The sequence below is a fragment of the Myotis myotis genome, unplaced genomic scaffold (assembly GCF_014108235.1).
Source record: "Myotis myotis isolate mMyoMyo1 unplaced genomic scaffold, mMyoMyo1.p scaffold_m19_p_1, whole genome shotgun sequence".
In the NCBI taxonomy this organism is placed as follows: domain Eukaryota; kingdom Metazoa; phylum Chordata; class Mammalia; order Chiroptera; family Vespertilionidae; genus Myotis; species Myotis myotis.
Genome location: NW_023416313.1, coordinates 202,161,950 through 202,183,113, shown reverse-complemented (window position 1 = coordinate 202,183,113; position 21,164 = coordinate 202,161,950). Strand labels below are relative to the sequence as shown.

The 21,164-nt window shown below is 48.5% G+C and overlaps 1 protein-coding gene across 1 annotated transcript in view; it reads left to right on the top strand.

The window, feature by feature from the left end:
- Positions 1-21,164, top strand: part of DPF3 (double PHD fingers 3) — a 266,506-nt gene that overhangs the window by 130,231 nt on the left and 115,111 nt on the right. The window contains exon 3 of the mRNA XM_036311929.1: positions 3,683-3,790. Coding sequence (XP_036167822.1) covers positions 3,683-3,790 — 108 coding nt within the window. The remainder of the gene's footprint in view (positions 1-3,682; positions 3,791-21,164) is intronic.

Here is a 21,164-nt window from a genome sequence, read left to right as displayed (position 1 = left end):
AAGGCACCCTGGTGCCTGTCAGCCTGAGGAGGAGGGTGAGGAAGGGGGACAGGAGCCCCCAGAGAATTGTTGGGGCTATAGGCCTGTTGAGATGAGGTGGAGTCAAAAAAGACCTCAAGGGAGGCCTGTTTCCATTCTCGTGGCTACAGAAGCAAAGAGCAGCCTGGACATGCGGGTGCGAGGCCTTCTCATGTCACGTGGGCGTGGAGTCTAGACTCGTTTAAGTCAGCTAACTCATAATAATGACTGACATTTGTATAAGGCTTCATGATGATAAAGAGCTGCTTCTTGAATATAAGCTAATCCCATGACAGTCCTTATAAGGTAGGTGCTATTAACAGCCTTACCTTACAGGTGAGCAGGCAGGGAATGGCGGTGCACGGACTCATGTGCTCTTCTCTGCCCTGCGGAGCTTCTCCAACCCATCAGGGAAAGTGAGAGAATTAAATAAAAAGTGTCCCCTCTTCTGGACATTCAAACTACTTACTAAAATAGACTCTCCCAGGCGAGTGGGCCTGCAGCTACAAGCTGAGTGGTCTGGGGCTGCCTGTTGCTGCTGACCAAAAAGTGCAGTGACCACATCCTCAAGGAGGGCATAGGCTCTGGAAAAATGTTGACAATTTTGACCTTTTGTTACTTAGACCTTTTGAAAGAATTGGTCTGGACCAGTTCCTTCTCGCTCATATATTTTTGGTCGGGTTGGAAATACCATGAAACAGCCTGTGGGAGAGAAAGAGTCTAAGGTACAGAGACTACCATGCTGGGGTGGGTCGGGCTTCAATTCTGAACCCACCTCCTGGGGTCCCTTTTGGATAGTTTGGTTGTGGGTAGATGAGTCTCCTGGAGTCAGGAACAGCAGGGGCAGTGGTCATTCACTTTCTGTATTTCTGAGTCTGGTTCATTTCTGGTTGAATTGATTTGGTAAGTATTTCTTGAAGTACCTGCCAGGCACTGTGCAAAGCACTGGGGATACTCCAAATGGACGTAGTTCCTGCCATCCTAAATCGTATAAAACTAGTAGGGGAGACAGTCCAGTAAGCAGGCAATGAATGACAATACCTTGGGGGAAACACAGGGGATGTTGGGATCCAACAGAGAAGGTCATTCAGCCAGTCTTAGTACATCAGAGAGAACATCCAGGCAGTGACTAGATGATGCTTAGACATCCAGAGGTTCTCGCTCAGACACTGGAACCATCTATAAGGTTTTTAAAAAAGTAAATTGCCCAATCTCCCCACCTACCTACATTTGGATTGGGTAGGTCTGGCATGAATTTTGGCTATTGGTGTTATTAAGAAGTTCTTCAGGTGACTTTGGTTTTAGTTTGGATTAAGAGCTTCTGACTGAAGAGGAGTGGGCATTGGTGGGACTAGTTCTGGAACAGGGAGTAGCAGGTCAGCCCATGTGCTTGGCCTTCACTGGATACACCAGCCCAAGAGGTGGCCAAAACTCTTGTAAGTGACCAAGAATTAGTATGCCCATTCAGGAATTACAGGGTCAGAGATGATAGGATCCAGGACCAAACCACCCCAGAAACATTGAATTATTCCCCAGTGATGCCCTCCCTCCAAGAGGGGTCCAAAATGGACCTTCAGGGGAAGTAGAGCAATCTTACTTTATCTGATTAATTTGGTCATCTATACATCAGCACAAGTCTGGTTCCCAGAGTGCAGGGAGCTCAGAACTTCAGGATACTCCTACTGTGCAGAGGCCGTGAAGTTATCAACAAAATCAAGTATTAAGTATTAGGATGACTCTTGTACATGACAAGCCCTTAGCTCATAACACCAGGCTCCATCACCTTAATGGTTTCTAAGAATCAAAAGGGGGATGGTTAGGGACCTCCAACTTGTTCATAACCTCGCGACCCGTGGAAGCAGCTTTGTGATTAAAAGTAAAACTTAGCTCATAAAGAGAATTTGAAAAATTTGGTTCCTTTAGTGCTGGAATAGGTGCCTCTGATTTGAACCAAAACCAAAAAACGGGTAGCGATGACTAGTAAAAATGAAAAATGAATAAATGGGTATACAGCAGACATTTCTATCGACTTTTATTTTTTTCCTGCAAAGGGCAAAAAGTGAAGCCAATGTCCATCTTAACATTTTTTTCTCTCCAAATCCTCACCTGAGGACATGCTGAGAGAGAGAGAGAGAGAGAGAGAGAGAGAGAGAGAGAGAGAGGCACTTGGATGTGAGAGAGGAACATCCATTGTTTCTGTATGTGCCCGACTGGGGACTGAACTCTCAACCCAGGTGTGTGCCCTGACTGGGAATTGAACTGGCAACCTTTTGGTGCACAGGACGACGCTCAACCAACTGAGCCATCAGCCAGGCCCGCTTAACTTTTAAAGGCCCCCAAATGGCAAACACATGGGGATATAGTCCTGATGTCTGAACCCCATGGCTCTAGATTTAGGAAGGGACCCTCTCATGTGAAGTTGCCTGCATCTAACAGTTGTCATGTGCCATATTTATCTACAGAGGACTGAATTGTGACCCCAATTAAAGTGAAGCCAGAACACATTTGTTCATTAATTCATTCAGCAGATACTTAGTTTGATTGTTCAGTGTGTCAGGTTCAGTTCTGGTTCTGGGGATTCTGAGAGGACCAAGACCAAGTCCCTTTGCTTGCCAGTCTTTTCACTCTAGCAGGGGTGGGTTAGTTGGCTGGTTTATTTTGGGGTGCATCAGGTAGTCTTTTTAGTCTGCAGATCACCTAACCAGTCTCAAGCCCTCCTCCCTCACCCCTCAGCCTCTGCCCCTTGCTCTTTTCTCTGGGAAGAGACCATGGTCTAGTGTGGGGAGTCCTTGGTCCTCCAAGGCTCTGGCTGCCACACTCTGTGTCACAGGAGCCATAAGAGTGCCGCCTAATGAGCAAGAAGGCTCCTCATGGGTCACTTGGCATGGCAGGTGATGCTGGTGTGGAACTTTGGTGCCAAAGGCCAATTAAAGTGGAGAATCTTATTGGGAGACAATGGGTGCATAAGCCCAGCCATAGGACCTCTGCCTATTTTGTTCTATCGGGCCCAGGCAGGTAGGTGGGGAAATACAGGTTTGCTCGTTTTGCAGGCATTGTGGTTACCAGAGCAGACCTATATTCTTATGGAGGCTGCACAGGGCTCCCTTTGGCTTCAGCGAGCTGCCAGCAGCTAACTGGGTGGAGGAAGCCAGTAGGTAGGAGTTCTGGCTCCTTGATCCTGTTTCCTTGGAATGTTTTCTAATCTGGGCTGACCATTGATAGGCAGACTGACTTCTGCTGCTCCACCTGAAGGGAACTTGCTTGACTTGTGCAGAGGGCTAGTGGAGGGGCAGTAGCTGAGATCCGTTGCTTTGGAAACACTGGTGACTATGAATCTGGAAAGGTCCCTCTTGTGGTCCATAGGTCCACAGGTCCTTCTGACCTTCTCCCCAGGCCTGGAAAAATAGAACTGGTTTTGGTAAAAGTGATGGCTCTTTTTGGCCTGGGCTCACAGAGACAGCGTGGTGGAGTAGACAGAGCAAGGGTTTTGGGGTCAGATGACCTAGGTTCTACCTCAGCTCCACCATCTCTTAGCTGTGTGACCTTGACAAGTCACTTCACCACTCTGGGCTTCTTTCCCTGTGAGTGAGAGGGTTGGACAGCGTGCTTTCCTAGGCCCCCTCCAGTCTGGAGCCTTTAATCTTTACACTGTCTCTGTCCACAGGCCTTGCTCCGGGCCAGCTGTACACATACCCTGCACGCTGCTGGCGAAAGAAGAGAAGATTGCACCCTCCTGAGGATCCGAAGCTGCGGCTGCTGGAAATAAAACCTGGTCAGTATTGTCTGGAGCTTGGGTGGGCCCGTGATGGGAGAGGTGGGGAGCACTGGGCTGGCCCAGGACAAGGTGACTTTGCTCCTTTGTCTGTAATGCGGAGTTTTCAGGAGCGCGAACGTGCCCACATGATGTTGAAAGGTGTGCCTGCTCTCATATCAACTTGTCCATGTGTCCATCAGAGCTTCCCTCCCCTCCGGTGTCTGGTGCGGGCACAGGCACAGGTGGGAATGGGCCCAGGATGAATCACGTTCCCACAGAGCAGGAGGAGCTGCAGCTCTTAGGGTCGGGTAATACCTTCCTGTGGCTTCAAGTAAAGAAACCGTGTGTTCCTAAGAAGGAGGGTGTGTTGGGTACCCTTTCCCACCCTTCCTGTGGATGACCTTTTGGAGCATCTTACATGAAAGGGCCATTCAATCAGATGGAACCATCTTGGACATGGAATTGGAAGAGTTTGAATAATTAGCCTTTAGGTGATGCTGATTGCTTTGTGACCTGCAGAAGGAATGGGTTGGTATTCTTGGCCTGCTTACTGACCTTTTCTTATACTTCTGACTAGATGGCCAGCTTCAGACCTGTGTCTGCATGCAGCAAGGCCAGGTGATTGCCCTGGGACTTTGCTTTCAGGGAACCTCTGGTTTTGGGGGCTGCTGGGGCTGGAATGTGACTCAGGGTGGTGAGAACTGTGCTGTCAAGTAGAGCAAATGCAGGACGGACACGTTTCGTCCCCCTGTCACCAAAGCCATGCAGACCCAGCCTCACCCCTGCCTTTTCACCCTGACCTCTTAGGTTGTGTTTTCTCTGCAAAATCTCGACTTAAAGTTGTTCAGAATGTTTTCACTCGCAGTTCCATGGTTCGGCCTGCTTTCACTGTTTGCTTCAACCTAGGCATTACCTGTGTACAAGTTTTATTTGCTAGGGGTGGGAGGGAGGGGGCTATGTTCTTCAATGCACTTCATCCAACCTCTCAAACGGCCTTGCACGATTTACAGGCCCTCGCATACACTCAAGGGTAATGACTGAGGTGGTTCCACCCCCTAGCCCCGCGACAGGTTGTAGGAGAGCCAAGTGTCTTGGAGTGGCACAATCCAGTAGACATATCACGCAGCCACGGGTGGCATTTTACATTTTCTAGTGGCCGTATTAGAAACAGGAAAAAGAAACAGGTGCAGCTGATTTTACTGATAGATTCTATTTCACCCAAAATATAACAAACATGATCATTTCAGCATGTCATCATATAGAAATTATAAATGCGATAGTTTCCTTTTTGTTGGTATTATTCTTGAATGCCTGTGTGAACTTAACACTTTCGGTCCCTTTTATTGTGCACTAGCCACATACACGTGCTCAGTTGGCCACAGGGCTAGTGGTGCCCGTTTGGGTCAGTGTGGTTCTAGACCTGCACTCAGCATATGGTTTGACCAGCACAGGCATCGCCTGGGAGCCTGGCAGAGATGAAGAACTTGGGCTTCACCCCAGACCTGCTGGGTCAGAAGCTGCATTTTATTTTAAATATATTTTATTGATTTTTTTTTACAGAGAGGAAGGGAGAGGGATAGAGAGTTAGAAACATCGATGAGACAGAAACATCGATCAGCTACCTCCTGCACACCCCCTACTGGGAATGTGCCCGCAACCAAGGTACATGCCCTTGACCGGACTCGAACCTGGGACCCTTCAGTCCGCAGGCCGACGCTCTATCCACTGAGCCAAACCGGTTACGGCCATTTTATTTTTTTAATCCTCACCCGAGGATGGATGGAGATATATATATATATATATATATATATATATATATATATATATATATATTAAATGTCTTTTATAGAACCAAAGATATTTAGCACTGTAAAATACCTCAGACATTATTAACTCCAATTCCTTGTTTTATTGAAGTCCAGACAGGTTAGGAGACTTTGCTCAAAGTCACACAGCAATTCCTGTGGGAAACAGCAGAGAATTCCCGTTGCTTGATTTCTCTGTTTAGTGCTTTTTCTGCTTTCTCATGCTGCTGATAATTATTCTAAAAGAAACTTGAACAAGGCTTTTCCCCCTAAAATCCCTAATATATATACGTGTGTGTGTGTGTGTGTGTGTGTGTGTGTATGTATGTATATATGTTATTATTATTATTATTATTAAAATGCACCCAAGAGATAGTTGGAGTTCCTCCAGTCATTGATGTCAGACTTTCAAATCGAACTATCCTACCGAAAAAGGGAAATTGGCTCATGTAACAGTAGATCTCAGGGTTCACTAGTTTCAGGCTTAGCTGAATCCTGGCGCTCAAGCTTCATAGTGAGGGCTTGTGTCTCCTTCCACCAAACACTCTTCTCTTCATGGGGCAGGCAAGGTAGCCAGCAGCAGCCCCAGACTCAGTGCTCAGCCACACCCAGCAGAAAGGCAAGTCTCCTTCCACAGCTGAGCTGGCTGGGTTTATGTCCGTCCCACCAATCACTGCCACCCAGGGGATGGGGCGATCTGATGGACTCATCATCATTATATCACAGTGTCTGAAAAGCACACTGGTTTACAAAGCCCTTTACAAAGCCTTTTCATTTATGGCACTTCATTGGTCCTGACCCTGGGAGGCAGAGAGGGAAGGACAGGGTAAATAAGCCCATTTTACAGGCTGGGGAATTCAGGTTGCAGACAGAGCTAAGGAGAGTTTACTGTGCTTTTCACATATCTGAGAACCAAGTCTCACTGTTAGTGGGACTGAGGCAAGAAGCTACTCACGAGTGTCTGGTCCTTCCGCTTACGGACATTTACATTGGGCACGCTGGCCTCCCAGCGGCAGGCTATGGAGCAGCTGGCGTTACAGCTGGCTTTGGACTTCCCCATCCCTGGACCTGCCATGACCTGTGCGGGGAGGGAAAGGATGACCCTAGGGTTTGCTGTGGCCAAGTGCCCACCAGCACATTGTGCGTATATGTGATCATTAGGAAGTTTTCCTTGGCCTCTCCCTCATGCTTGGGCAGAAGCTGAGGGGGATGCCCCTGGTCTCAGGTAGTAAAGGCCCAGCCCCTGAGATGCCCGGAGTCCTGGGGGAGGACCCTCTCTGGAAAGATAGTGCCGACCTGGACGAGGGTGACCCTCAGAGGCATGGCCACATCCCAAGGTGGAAAAAGATCCCAGCTAAGTTGGGCTCACCTGAGGCAGGCTCACCCTATAGGCCAGCTAGTGCCCAGGTCACCGGAAACAAGAACCCAAGGCTGGAATGAGCAGCTTTTCAAATGACACAGCTGCTTCGTGCATGGACATGTTGCCCCTCCTTGGGTAATCAGATTTACTACTAAAATCAGACCCCCAAAGCCTTGGGCCAGATGTTTGCCATTTCCGTGTCCTGTGCTGAGTCTGTACTACTAGGCCGGGCCTGGCCCTCAGCATGTACCCCGACATCAGTTTGCGACTGCAGGTTGTGAATCAGGATGCCAGGGGAGTGTCTGGGAGTCAGGCCTTGGCCCGCAAAGCATCAGGGCCCATCCAGAGAAGCGAAGCAGCACAGAAACGCATCACCCGACATACAGCTGCTTTGGGTTTTTCACACAAGCCAAAATGTCAGAAAAGGACCTTCCTCCAGGGCCTCAGTGGGCCCAGGTGGGGCCTTGGAAGAAGGCGTCCCCTTTGGATGGACATATACAAAACGATGCCCCTTTGGTCGGATAGTACAGCACACGCTGGATCTCAGCCCCCGGGCAGTGTCTCTGCCTCATCATTTGCAAAATGCAGTTTCCAGCCGAGAGGATCTTTTCCCTTTTTGGGGTATATCCTTCTCAAGCACTTGGACAGTGTTTTAAAACAGTTCTCTCTTATTTGTGTTCTATTTGATTTGGGTTCAAAAAGGACTAGGTTTTTCGGTTGGTGCTTTTAGGTGCGACTCAGGGTAGAATCATTGGTCAGAGTCCCTGGAGAACTTGCTGCGAATTCCTAGTAGGTGTGAACAGTCAGCTGGGTGGACGGATGGAGACGGATGTTTTCAGGGCTAGAGGAGCAGGTGAAGGAGACAGATGGAGGGAGAGGCCAGGGATCTGCTCTCTTTTTAGTGGAATTGGGAGTAACCTTTCTGAAGATCAGTGCATAGAGCCTGTCAGTATTTTAAAAGCACATGCCCTTTGACCTAGAAATTCTTTTGCTAGGAATTTATCCTATAAGTAATTATATAGTAACAAGGTAGAAGGTTGCCCTTTGTGACATTGTTTGTAACGATAACAACAAAGAATGGAAATAACCAGAAGGTCCATTGATAGGACACTAGTTAAATACTACAGTACATTCATAAAATGGGATACTGTTTTGCCTTATAAAGGAATGGAATGGAAAGATGTCCAAGATCTATTGTCCAGTGGAAAGATAAAAAGCAAATTGCAACATTATGGGCAAACCTGCTGAAAATCGATAACTGATTTGTTCAGCCTAGGCTGAATCTCTTTACATTTATGGAAAGAAATGTTGAAAGAAAACCCACGAATGAACCAACCCACCCTTGGCCCTCCTCCACCCCCAGCCCCTAAATGCTCTTCCTCTTCTCTCTCTTCCCTTCCAGCCTCCGAGTGTGGGTTCCCTTGGACAAACCCTCAGAATCTAGTTATGTCTCTGACTCTTGGAGCCTCCCCTGGGCTCCACCATCAGCACCCTCATCTGCTTGCGGGGAGGGAGGGGCATTCTCCTGATTTGTGAGAGATGGGGCGCTGGCCTGGAGCAACTTTGTCTTAAGGCATGAGTTTCCTTCCGTGTCAGACCCTTCCACAGATAACGAGGAGGTGCCACAAGAAATTTATCATGCCGCCTAACCGGTTTGGCTCAGCGGATGGAGTGTCGGCCTGCGGACTGAAAGGTCCCAGGTTCGATTCCGGTCAAGGGCATGTACCTGGGTTGTGGGCACATCCCCAGTAGGAGGTGTGCAGGAGGCAGCTGATCGATGTTTCTTACTCTCTATCCCTCTCACTTCCTCTCTAAAAAATCAGTAAAATATATTTTTTAAAAAATTTATCATGCCAACACCCAGCGTGTCCCTCTGGTCTTCCCTGTTCCCTTGCCTGAGTCTAGCCAGTGGCAGGCAGCTTTCTGCAACAAAAGCCAGGATGTCATGTGGGTCAGAGTTGTCCTTCACCCCAGGTCTGCAGAGCTGAGAGCTCTGACTGGGAGCCAGGTCAGGGCAAGGGACAGGGGGTGCATATTCAGGAATCTTGAGGGACCTTGGAGAAGGTCTGAGGACAGGGCTGCAGATCCACTTGCTTCTGGCTCAGCCTCCCGAAGCACAGACATCGTTGGTGCTGAGGAGACATTGCAGGGTAGGGAGTAGAGAGCCGATTGCTGCTGTTATTTGTTCCGGGGCTAAATTAGACAGCGATGGAGTTCACCCCAGTCCTGCTGTCCTCATCCCATCTCCCTCACTGTGAACATTCCACCCCACCTATGTTCCTTTACTATTTGCTGAAGATAAAAAAGTGTCTGTGTGGGGGTAGGATGGGGCTGAGAGCTGGGGAGAGCTCTTTGGAATTTGAAAGCATTCCCAACGTCCCTGAACCTATGCGTTTCTCACGCCTAACATCACCCCTCCAATCAGTCTTGAATAAATATCTCGCAACCTCCTACTTGCCTGGGCGCCTGAAGGACAACACACGCGACATTATTTCTCTCCACTGACTGACAATGGAGTTCAGTGTTCTCTGCAGCTTGCACTTGGCTGCAGAGGCGACTGCAAGGTGTCTCATGGTGCAGCCACCACAATTCATGCGACAGGAAGGCTTGGGCCAGGGGCCTGGTGTCCGAGAGCAGCGCCCTTGGACCTTTTCCCCAAGAATGGAGCTCTGTCCTTGGGAAGGGGGGCCGAGCTGGCAGGAGAGAAAGGTGGATAGTGAGTATCCACCAGAAGGCCCCGAAGCAGGACAGATGTTGGGCAAAAGCCAGCTGATGAGAAAAGAGGCCTTCAACTCCCCCTACTTCCTCTCTTGTCTTTTATTTATTTATTTATTTATTTATTTATTTATTTATTTATTTTTAAAATATATTTTATTGATTTTTTACAGAGAGGAAGGGAGAGAGATAGAGAGTTAGAAACATCGATGAGAGAGAAACATCGATCAGCTGCCTCATGCACATCTCCTACTGGGGATATGCCTGCAACCCAGGTACATGCCCTTGACCGGAATCGAACCTGGGACCTTTCAGTCCGCAGGCCGACGCTCTATCCACTGAGCCAAACCGGTTTCGGCGTTTTATTTATTTTTTGAATGAAGAAACGAAAAAGGCTGGGAACAAACTTCTACTTGTTATCCCTCTGGATTAAACGCTCGGATCGTCAGCTTAGATCAGTGTAGCCTCTTCCAACCCTGCACTTTTTGGTCCCCATGGTCTAGGGCAGATTTTATCTTTGTTGCAGAGGTTGGGAAACTGTGGCACAGAATTAGGGAGTTAATTTCCTGGGGGACACAGCGGGAAGCCCAGGAAGGAACCCGAGGGGAAGCCTGTTGGAACGGGCTCCGTGCTGCTCCCGGACCCTACACACATCCATCCTGTCCTGTTGCTCTGAGACCAATAGGGCTTTTACAGCCGACGTTCATTTTGCTCCTGAAATGTACCTGCGGCCTGTAAATCTCTCTGCTCTTGGGGAGCAAGCACGGCTCTCTGCCACCCCTGCCAAATCCCAAGGGTGATGGGAGGGAAGGCAGCCAGGAATGGAGTTCTGGTTCTTTCTCATGGTTTTCTTTGGCAGCCACTCAATGGCTGGGGATGAATGACCAAGGGAATCGCCCCACCACACGTTGTTGGGGGACCATGAATAGCAGGGCAGGGACCATGAGGAGACGGCAGCCTGGGTGCTCAAAAGCAGAGGGTGCCATAGCTGGCCAACAACAGGTCACAGGGACCCTCCGAGGGCTGCCCCCCACGGGAGTGATCCCGACACAGCCTGAGTCCCGGCTGCTGGGCAGGGGTGGAGAGGCCTGTTTGCTCTCCTAGGGTGCTGTCCTCACAGCCCAGAACTGCCAGAGCTCTGCAGATGGGAGCAGGCTGCGGCCAACTTCCCCAGCTTTTGAAAATCCTGCATCTTAATTAGTTCCCCACTGCTTTTGTACATGGCCCACATTTTAATAGTCTCCAGGCCTGTTCCACAGTTTGCTCTCGGATGTTCGGCGTGATTTCTCTTCTCCTCAAGACAGTCCCCCTGGCTCCTCCGGCACCCTCCCAGTCCGGGAACAACTTAGGGAGCGCCGATGTGCCAAGCATGTAGCCCGAGATTGATGAGCCTGTCAGCCGGCTGCCTCTGCCCCCTGGCCTCCTCCCTCCTGTGTGCTCCTCACAGGGATGAGGCAGGCTGGGGTGGGCGAGCTGGGGGAGGCGAATGCAGAGACCGGTGGAGCCCCTAGCCAGGTGTGAGCCAGTGGACAACGTGACCTTCTCCTGGCTCGCAGAGGAGCCTGGCTGTGTCCTTCCGAGGGGAAAGGACGTTCCAGCTCCCACCTCCATCTGTCAGTGCTTATCTGTCTCTGCGGGGGGCTGGAGGGTGCCTGAGCTTGGTCGGCTGGAGAATGGATGCCTTCAAGTGCATCAGGGGGAAATGACCAGTCATTTATCTCTTTCCTGCAGTGTCAGAGCCTGCAGCCATCCATCCATCCCGGGGGCCTGCAGCTTCTTCAGCTCTTGTTGGCCTCATGAGTGTGAGAGCTAGAGACAGGTGGGAGGCCCCCGCAGCCCCTGCTTCATGCTGTGACTGTTCATGGCTTTTTTAAAAACCTTCCTGGCATCTCGGGAAGGAGCTGGGTCTGGGGACAGCCTGCGCTGCCTTGGCACTGGCAGGAACGCGCTTTGAAGGCAGAGGTGCTCCCATTTTTTTCATCTGTATCCCAAGTGCCCAGAACATAGGCTTGGCACATAGTAGGTGGACAGTAAAGACTTGTTAAAGGAATGAAGGGAAGAAAGGTGTCCATTGTTTGATCTCAGGCTTGAAGATCACGGCTTAGCTCTCATCATCGCGTTTTGCAGATGAGGGAGACGGAGCCAGAGAGGAGCAGCCTGCAACAGCTGTCCTTGCCTTCCCATCCCGTGTCCAGCCTGGCCCGTGGGGCCTGTCCCAGCGTTGCATCTTGCCTCTCTTTGGTAGGAACTACAGCTGTGCTCCGTGGGAGAAAATACATCAAACAGGGATCCCAAGGTCTGGGTTCAAGTTCAGACCCCTCCATCCACTGGCTGTGTGGCTTTGGGCAGTTACCTAACCTCTCTGGCCTTGATTCTTCATTTGTAAAATGCAGCATGGCAGCTGTTCTGCTCACTTCACAGGGTTGTTCTGAGAGTCACATGGATGGTGGAGCTGAGGGCGCAGCACATGCGAGGAGGCACTGGGATGCCCTCTCTGTGCTGCACTGCTGGGCGACTGAGGGTGCCCAGCACTGAGGGTGCACTGGTTGAGGGAGATCCCTGCCCAGCTGGAAGGGTGTGTGCTGTCTGGCCCAGAATGGGAACGTGTTCTGCGTTGGAGTCTTTTCCAAGTCCGCTGTGTTCCACGCTGAGGAGAGGAAGGAACACAGCCTGGCGTCTGGCTATGGGATTGACTCACCTGGAACAGAACCACGGCTTGCACTAGCTCACACCTTGCTTCCCAGAGCTCAGCCCTTTGGCATCTATTGCCTGGAGCACATAGATAAACTGGGTGAGACTTCCCTGCTTTTAACACCGTAGTGTGCTAGGCAATGCCCACCTGGCTGAGTCTTTTCTTCTTTTTAAAAAATATATATTTACTTTATTGATTTCAGAGAGGAAGGGAGATAGATAGAAACATCAATGATGAGAGAGAATCACTGATTGGCTGTCTCCTGCACACCCCCTACTGAGGGGGATCGAGCCCGCAACCCAGGCAAGTGCCCTTGGCTGGAATCGAACCTGGGACCCTTTAGTTCACAGGCGATGCTCTGTCCTCTGAGCCAAACTGACCAGGGCTGAGTCTTCTTCTGTCCTTGGCCTCAGCTGGTCCATCTTCTTCTGAGTACTGGGCACCTGGCCTTCATTCTGTTCACTCTGTGGGGATGCCCGCTGCTCAGGGGCCAGGGAACTGTGCCCCAATATGTGCCGCCTCTGGATGTGCTGCCAACCAGGATGTAAGTGCATGAGGACAGGGCTTATCTCTATCATGAACCGACCTCACCTAAGCACCAAGCTTGGCTCGTTGGTGCGGCTCCACACTCAGCACTGCGGTAACTACTGTTTCCCCACGTCTGCCCTCATCCCCCTCAGTTATTGATCCTGGTAAAAGGTGAGCATTATCATGTCACTCTGTTGAAACCTCCAGTGGCCTCCGATCACACTCAGAGCAGAAGCCAGCTTTCTCACAGGGACCTCACCACCCTTCAAGGCGCCCCTGACTCTGACCTGGGTTCCTCTCCACTGGCTCAGCGTGCTCCAGGCAGATGAGCCTCGGCACTGGTAGCGCCTTGGCCTGGAATGTTTGTTTTAGGTATTTTTTCTCCCCCAGAATATACCATCTATAAAGCAGGAGTTTTTGTCTCATGTTCACAGCTGTGTCCCTAGCACCTAGGAAAGAGTCTGGTACATAGTAAATGTTTAATAATTATTTGTCAAGGGAAGGAATAGAGCAAGGCATCCTCTGTGGTTCTGCCATGATTTCCAATCTGCAGGCCAACGCCCATCCTGGAATTGAAGCGGGGCGGGCACCTCCGCCTTCGAGCTCTGCCTCCTCCTCAGCCTCCTCTGTCCTCTGCGGGCCATGGACTCAGCAGACTCAGCCTCTTTGCTTCCATTCTCTCCGGGCCATGCCCGGGTGGGGTGGAAAGGTGTGCCCCACCGTCTCTCAGGCTCTGAGAGTGTCAGCGGTTGAGGAGATAGTGGAGAAGTGCAAGGAGAGGGAGACTTTAGTAGACGAAAGGCAGGGAGCTCCTAGTAACTGAGCACGCCCCCTGTGCCCAGCACTCGATAGTTTCCATGATCTTACCTGCCCCACAACAACACCAGGAAGTGGGCTTTGTTCTGCCCGTTCTACGGATGAGATCAAGGTCAAGTGTGTGTTTAGGGCACTAGAGCTCACATTTCACGCCAGAGGGGCCTCTTGCGCTTTCCAGTTATCTGCATTCTCTTCAGCTATTTCACCACTCAGTCCATCCCCATCATCCTTCCTTTCCTCCCGTGCTGCTCAGCTGCCCTGGCTTGGTGTGGTGGCCAGCACGCTGGGGAGCTTCCTTTAACAGTGTGGGTGTTTTTCTGTGTCTCAGGGGTGGGGGGATGCTTCTCTGTGGTTCTGGCCTCTGTGTCGGCTTATGAGTGGGTGGGTAGGTACGGCAGGTTGTGGGAGCCAGAGGCCATTTGGGGGAATGATAAGCCCTCCTGTTGTGTGGATATTCTCGGATTCTTAAAAAAAATTGTTTTTTTTATTGATTTCAGAGAGGATGGGAGAGGGAGAGAGAGATAGAAACATCACTGATGAGAGAGAATCATCGATCGGCTGCCTCCTGCATGCCCCACACTGGGGATTGAGCCTGCAACCCAGGTATGTGCTCTGGAGGGAATCAAACTGTGACCTCCTGCTTCATAGGTCAAAGAAAGTTCAACCTCTGAGCCATGCTGGCCGGGCTATTCTGGGATTCTCAAACACGTGATAACAAGGGCCTGAAGGGTGCAGTCTGGGTGATGGGTCCTCAATGTGAACCTTATCTATTTTGAGCTTTATGAATCACAAAACAGGGAGTCAGCGGCAGCCAAGAAAATGGCACCCCTGAGGAATGAGCAGATGGATTCCTGGGCCTGCCACCATCGCAGGAAATCAGGTCTTTGGCTCCCCCCAATCTCTTCCCCTGTGGGGTGAGATAACAATATCCTCCCCTCCCCCCGTGAGCCTGATGGGGATACATGAAGGAATGATTCTTAAGCTCCTTGCTCCTTGGTGTACCTTGATGTATAATAAACCCAAGGAAATATGATGAGTTTAACTCCTTGAAATAATAAGCACCCAGAGAGAAACCTGCACATTTGTATTTTTAAAGAAAAACGAGAGGCGGGTTAAAATAAAAATCTGAGCGCTCATGATGTAGCAGGAGGATTGTCTGCCGTTGTCTGTGGGATTTCTCCCTCCCTTTTGCACCATAACTCTAGCTCCGGGCCCCTGCCTCGCAGAGAGCTCGTGATGGATGGACGGATGGATGTGCCTTGTCGGGTGTTTCACTGCAATTTCCCTCGGGGCAGTCTGTCTGTTGGCGGAGCACAGCCTCCCGAAAGATGGTATCTCTTGCAAACTCGACAGCTAACAGACAGCTCCTCTCTTTGTATATTTCCCCAAAGAAGAACTGTCTTAATCTGTTTTTTTATGTGGCATATTTTATTATAATCCATATATGACTTGCAGGTTTTCAGTCCTCCATCCTGAGCCAAAAACAAAACAAAACACAACACAACAATGCGTGAAGAGTCAGAGGCTCCGTGAGCCTGTGACATCCAGGCGTGTGTGCATTTTTAAATGACCTGGGATTTAATTACTCACTGTGCTCCCATGTTGTACTTTCGGGCTCATCTTGCCTGCATCCTGTTAATGAGCTCAGTGGCTCCAACAGCCCCGTGGAAGCTTTGCTTTTGGTGTGTTGGGTGGTAGGCTTGGGGCACCTGTGTCCAAAGCCTGTGGCTTTGATCTCCATCCAAGAGGGTGCTGCCCTGTCCACCCTGTCCACAGCCCTGGGAGAAGCCGGCCATTGCTCTTCACTCGTGGTTTTCTTTATTTCTTTGCCTTTATTTGTGATTTTCTTTTCTTCCTTCTTCTTCTTCTTCTTTTTTTAAGACTTTCTGTGCTTCAATCCTTGTTTGTCTAAGAGGTTTTTTCTTATTTGGAAACCGATTTGCTTCGGTTTGCACAGAAGCTGTCTCTGGTGTGATGGATCGTGCTGGAAGTCACCCAAGGAGTATCTCTGTTCCCAATTAGAAGTGGAGGCAGAGCTGCGTACGGGGGCCCAGGGAGGTGGCTGGCTTGGGTGACAGCTGCTGCTGCTCTGGAGAGAGTAACGATCCGTGGGTTTATATCCATGTGTATAAAATCAGGCTAATTTAAAGATGAATTATGTGTGTGTTTTGGACCATTTTCTTTCAATGTTAAAGGTTTGATGGCTCCTATCAGGTTATGTGGTCCCTAAATTTGTGTGAGATTCAAATTGAGTACACTTTTAAAGAATGACTAAATCCTACATCTAGATGAGATGTATTCGGATAAAACAGAATCAATGAAATCCCTCAGGGATTTCAACAGGGCGCATGTCTGGACACACATTGTGCAAAAGCTTGGATCTATTAGCTTCTTTCCCCTTCAGTCTGGACCTTCTGTGGTCAGGGCCAGAAGAATGTACCCTGTGCTGGTTTGCTGGGAGGCCCTGGTCAGCATGTTACTCTGACCTTGCGAGCCTTACCCACAGTGCTTTGAAACCAGAGTTTGCCAGAGGTCAGCTAGAATGCTGTCTTAGAATGGCAGTTGGCCAAGTATTAAGCAGGCACCATTAAGAACCATATTTAATGTTTTTCCTGTTTTTTGAAAGCAAATCATAGCAAACATTACTTTTAATGGCTACCAACCTGCCCTAATATGATAGCCACTAGCAGTCAGCCGTGGGCAAACTACGGCCCATGGGCCGGATCTGGCCCGTTTGAAATGAATAAAACTATTGAAAACAAAGACCATACCCTTTTATGTAATGATGTTTACTTTGAATTTATATTAGTTCACACAAACACTCCATCCATACTTTTGTTCGGGCCCTCCGGTCCAGTTTAAGAACCCATTGTGGCCCTCGAGTCAAAAAGTTTGCCCACCCCTGCACTAGCTACGTGTGCCTAGTGAATACTAGAAATGTGGCTAATGTGAATTGAGATGTGCTATATGTATAAAACACACCAGATTTTGAACACTTAATGCAAATAAAAGAATGCGAAATATTGCATTAATATTTTTATATTGATTACATGTTGAAATGATAATATTTGTATATACTAGTATTCAGTTAGGAAAAAATATTAAAATTAATTGCATCTGTTGTTCTTTACTGTTTTTTAAAAAATTATTGATTTCAGAGGAATGGGGAGAGAGAGAGAGAGAAACATCAATGATGAGAAAAAAATCATTGATCAGCTGCTTCCTGCATAATGTTCACCCCTCTCCCCCCCACTGGGAATTGAACTGTGACCTTCTGGTTAATAAATCGATGTCCAGCCACTGAGCCATGCTGGCTGGGATGTGCTTTACTTTTTATTTATTTATTTATAAATCTTTATTGTTGAGATTATTACAGATGTCCCTCTTTTCCCCCCCCCATTTCCCCTCTCCACCCCGTTCCTGCCCCATCCCAGGCCTTAACCGCCCTATTGTCTGTGTCCATAGGTAATGCATATCTATAATAATAAAAGCATAATATGCTAATTAGACTGGACAACCAAATGACCTTCTGGACGTCATTCCGGACATCCTTCCTGATGAAGCCGCGGCGGTGGAGGCCGAGGCAGAGGTGGTTAGGGGCGATCAGGCAGGCAGGCGAGCAGTTAGGGGTGATCAGACAGGCAGGTGAGTGGTTAGGGTGATCAGGCAGGCAGGCAAGCGGTTAATAGCCAGCGGTTCTTGATTGAGAGAGGGATGTCCGACTGCTGGTTTAGGCCTGATCCCACAGCGGTCGGACATCCCTCAAGGGGTCCCAGATTGTGAGAGGGTGCAGGCCAGGCTGAGGGACCCCCCCCTCCCCATGTACGAATTTCGTGCACCGAACCTCTAGTATGCATATAAGGTCTTTGTTTAATCTCTTCCTGCCCCTCCACCCCCTTCCTTCTGAGAATCATCAGTCTGTTCCATTTTCATGCCTCTGATTCTATTCACCAGTTTATTCTGTTCATTAGATTTCTTATTCTTTTATTTTGATTTTTAGATCTGATTGTTGATAGGTATGTATTTGTTGCCATTTTATTGTTCATATTTTTTATCTTTTTCTTCTTCTTCCTCTTCTTTTTTTTTTTTTTTTTAAATATATTTTATTGATCTTTTTACAGAGAGGAAGGGAGAAGTTTAGAGAGTTAGAAACATCAATCAGCTGCCTCTTGCACACCCCCTACTGGGGATGTGCCCGCAACCAAGGTACATGCCCTTGACCGGAATCGAACCTGGGACCCTTCAGTCCGCAGACCGACGCTCTATCCACTGAGCCAAACCGGCTAGGGCTTCTTCCTCTTCTTAAAGAATACCCTTCAACATTTCATATAATACTGGTTTGGTGCTGATGAACTCCTTTAGCTTTTTCTTCTCTGTCAAACTCTATCTGACCTTAAATTCTAAATGATAGCTTTGCTGGGTAGAGTAATCTTGGTTGTAGGTCCTTGCTATTCATCACTTTGAATATTTCTTGCCACTCCCTTCTGGCCTGCATAGTTTCTGTTGAGAAATCATCTGACAGTGGTATGGGCATTCCCTTGTAGGTAACTAACTTCTTTTCTCTTGCTGCTTTTAAGATTCTCTCTTTATCTCTAGCCCGTGGCATTTTAATTATGATGTGTCTTGGTGTGGTCATCTTTGGGTTCCTCTTGTTTGGGATTCTGCGCTTCCTGTACAGAGTAAGTCTATTTCTTTCACCAGGTAGGGGAAGTTTTCTGTCATTATTTCTTCAAGTAGGTTTTCAATATCTTGCTCTCTGTCTCTTCTTCTGGTACCCCCACAATGAGAATGTTTATATGGTTGAAGTTGTCCCAGAGGCTCCCTACACTATCCTCATATTTTTGGATTCTTTTTTCTTTTTGCTCTTCTGGTTGGGTGTTTTTTGCTTCTTTATATTTCAAATGGTTGATTTGATTCTCAGAATGCTCTACTCTACTGTTGAATCCCTGTATATTAATCTTTATTTCAGACAGTGTATGCTTAATTTCTGACTGGTCCTTTTCCATTTTTTTGGAGGTTTCTAGAAGATTCTTGAGTAACCTTATAACCATGGTTTTGAACTCTGTATCCAGTAGTTTGCTTTATTCCGTTTCTTTCATTGGTGACATGTTTCTTTGTCTCCACATATTGGCTGCTTCCCTATGTTCGTTTCTATGCATTGGGTTTAGCTGCTATGTATTCTTGAGTTGGTAGAGTGTCTTTGTGTAGTAGGTATTCTACAGGGCCCAGTGGCTCACCTTCCCCAATCACCTGAGGTGGACACTCTAGGTACATCCCTTTGTGGGCTGTGTGCACAGTCTTGTAGTTGAGACTTGATTGCTGTTGTGTCACTGGAAGGAATTGGTCTCCAGCCCAATTGTCTGTGAGGACCAGCTGCGACTACAGTGGGAGAGCTGCTGTGCAGGAGACACCCCTATGGAGCAGGACTTGCTTCAGTGGGGCTTTGGTGCTCACTGAGTCTGCCCCTAGAGTGTGTTGCTTATGGATGTGTAGAGTTGTAATCTGGTATGGTCTGACACTGACCACTGGGTACACTGGCTCTTGGGTCTCCAGGGAGGTGCAAAGCCAGCCACTGCCTGGGGCTGCCCAGTAGGAGCTACAGAGAGATCTGCAGATTCCTCCTCTTTGTATCCTCTTTGGAAGTGCCCAGATGAGGCCCAGCTATGAAACAAGGCAGGCTGATGCTGGTGCTGGGTCTTGGGCCTTTTACTAATAGGTTTGGGGCTCCCTGACCCAGCTGCAGCTTGTTTGAGAGACTTATAACCTGAGCAAGGACAGACCATTCATATGCAAAAGCTGCTGCATCCAGCTTGGGTGGGGTTGTAAATTGGATGAGGCGGGTCTTAGGAAATCACTAGGGTGGAGCAAACAGAAATGGCTGCCAGTCAGCCCTGCTTCCAGGGAGGTTCTAGCATAGGAACAATGACCCCTTCGAGCACCTCCATCTGGGAAAAAGCTGCCCTGAATTCCTGCCCTGATGCCACACAATCCAGTTCCTCCTCATATATATTTCTGCTCTCCAAAGCCTCACCCTGGTGCTGGAGCTCAGAGGACATAGGACCTTGTAAATTTATTTTGTGGTGCCGGCCTTTTAAGAGGAACAGCTGGGTCTCCAGCAGCCTCTGTGTCACTGAGCTCCAATCTGCACTTTTTTTAAAAAAAATATATTTTATTGATTTTTTATAGAGATGAAGGGAGAGAGATAGAGAGTTAGAAACATCTATCAGCCGCCTCCTGCACATCTCCTACTGGGGATGTGCCCGCAACCCAGGTACATGCCCTTGACCGGAATCGAACCTGGAACCTTTCAGTCCGCAGGCCGACACTCTATCCACTGAGCCAAACCGGTTTCGGCTGCACTGGTTTTTATATCCTGTAATTCTTACTGCTTTTAGGGACTTCTTTTCCCAGCTCTGGGACCCTGGGCTGGGGGTCTGGTGTGGGGCTGGGATCACTTGGTCCTCCAGGCCGCCTCCACAGAGATGATATCCCTTCTGATTAAAAAAGTGGCACATGTGGGGGCCGGAATAGCCCACCAGCCTGTTTCGTGCCTCCGCACTTCTTACCAGTGTCAGTGTGCTTTCTTCTTTACTTTAGTTGTAGGACTTCCATTCAGCCAGCTTTCCAGCGGTTTTGGATGATGGTTGTTCTGTATTTTAGTTGTAATTTTGATGTGGTTGTGGGAGGCAGCCAGTACAGACATTTACCTATGCCGCCATGTTCAAATCTCCACTCTTTACTTTTTAAAATGTGGCTACTAGAAAGTTTAAATGATGTAAGTGGCTTGCCTTATGTTTCTATTGGATAGTGCTGCTGTACCATTAAAATCATTATTATTCAAACTTTTGTAATAATAATATGTTGCATTTAGAGGGCACTTAGAACATCCCAGGCTCTTTACATATATGATCTAATTTTGAATCTTAAATTTTGAATCGAAAAACCAGCACAAGAATTGATACGTCTCAGTTTCCACTCTGTTTCTCACACTAGTTTTGTGTGTGGATCTTTTCAGTTTCTATATGTGGTGTATTAACTTGTTAATTCTCACACCAACACTGTGAAATAGTATGACCATAACCACTTAACACAAAAGGAAATGGAAACTCTAAGGTTTACGTAACTAGCCAATATATGGCAAGGCTAGGGTTTGACTCCAAGGCTGCTTGAAAGAACTTCTAGGAGCCAGTGAAATATCTTGATAGTCAGGCAAGAATGATGCCACTATATTTCTCTGTGACCCTGGGAAAGTCTCCTTAGTCTCTCTGTGTCCACTTTCCTCATTAAGGGGTTGGACTTCAGATGCTATTGGAGGTTCCTTCTAGCTCATTTCATTGTTGCCATTTTGGTTTTCTTTCCCCTCTTGATTCTTCTGCTGTGCCCATCTGGTAAAGGATTAGAAGACCAAGGGAATAGATTGAATTATAGGAAAGCAGGATGGAGGAATACTTAGCATGGGAGTAAGAGGGAGAAGGA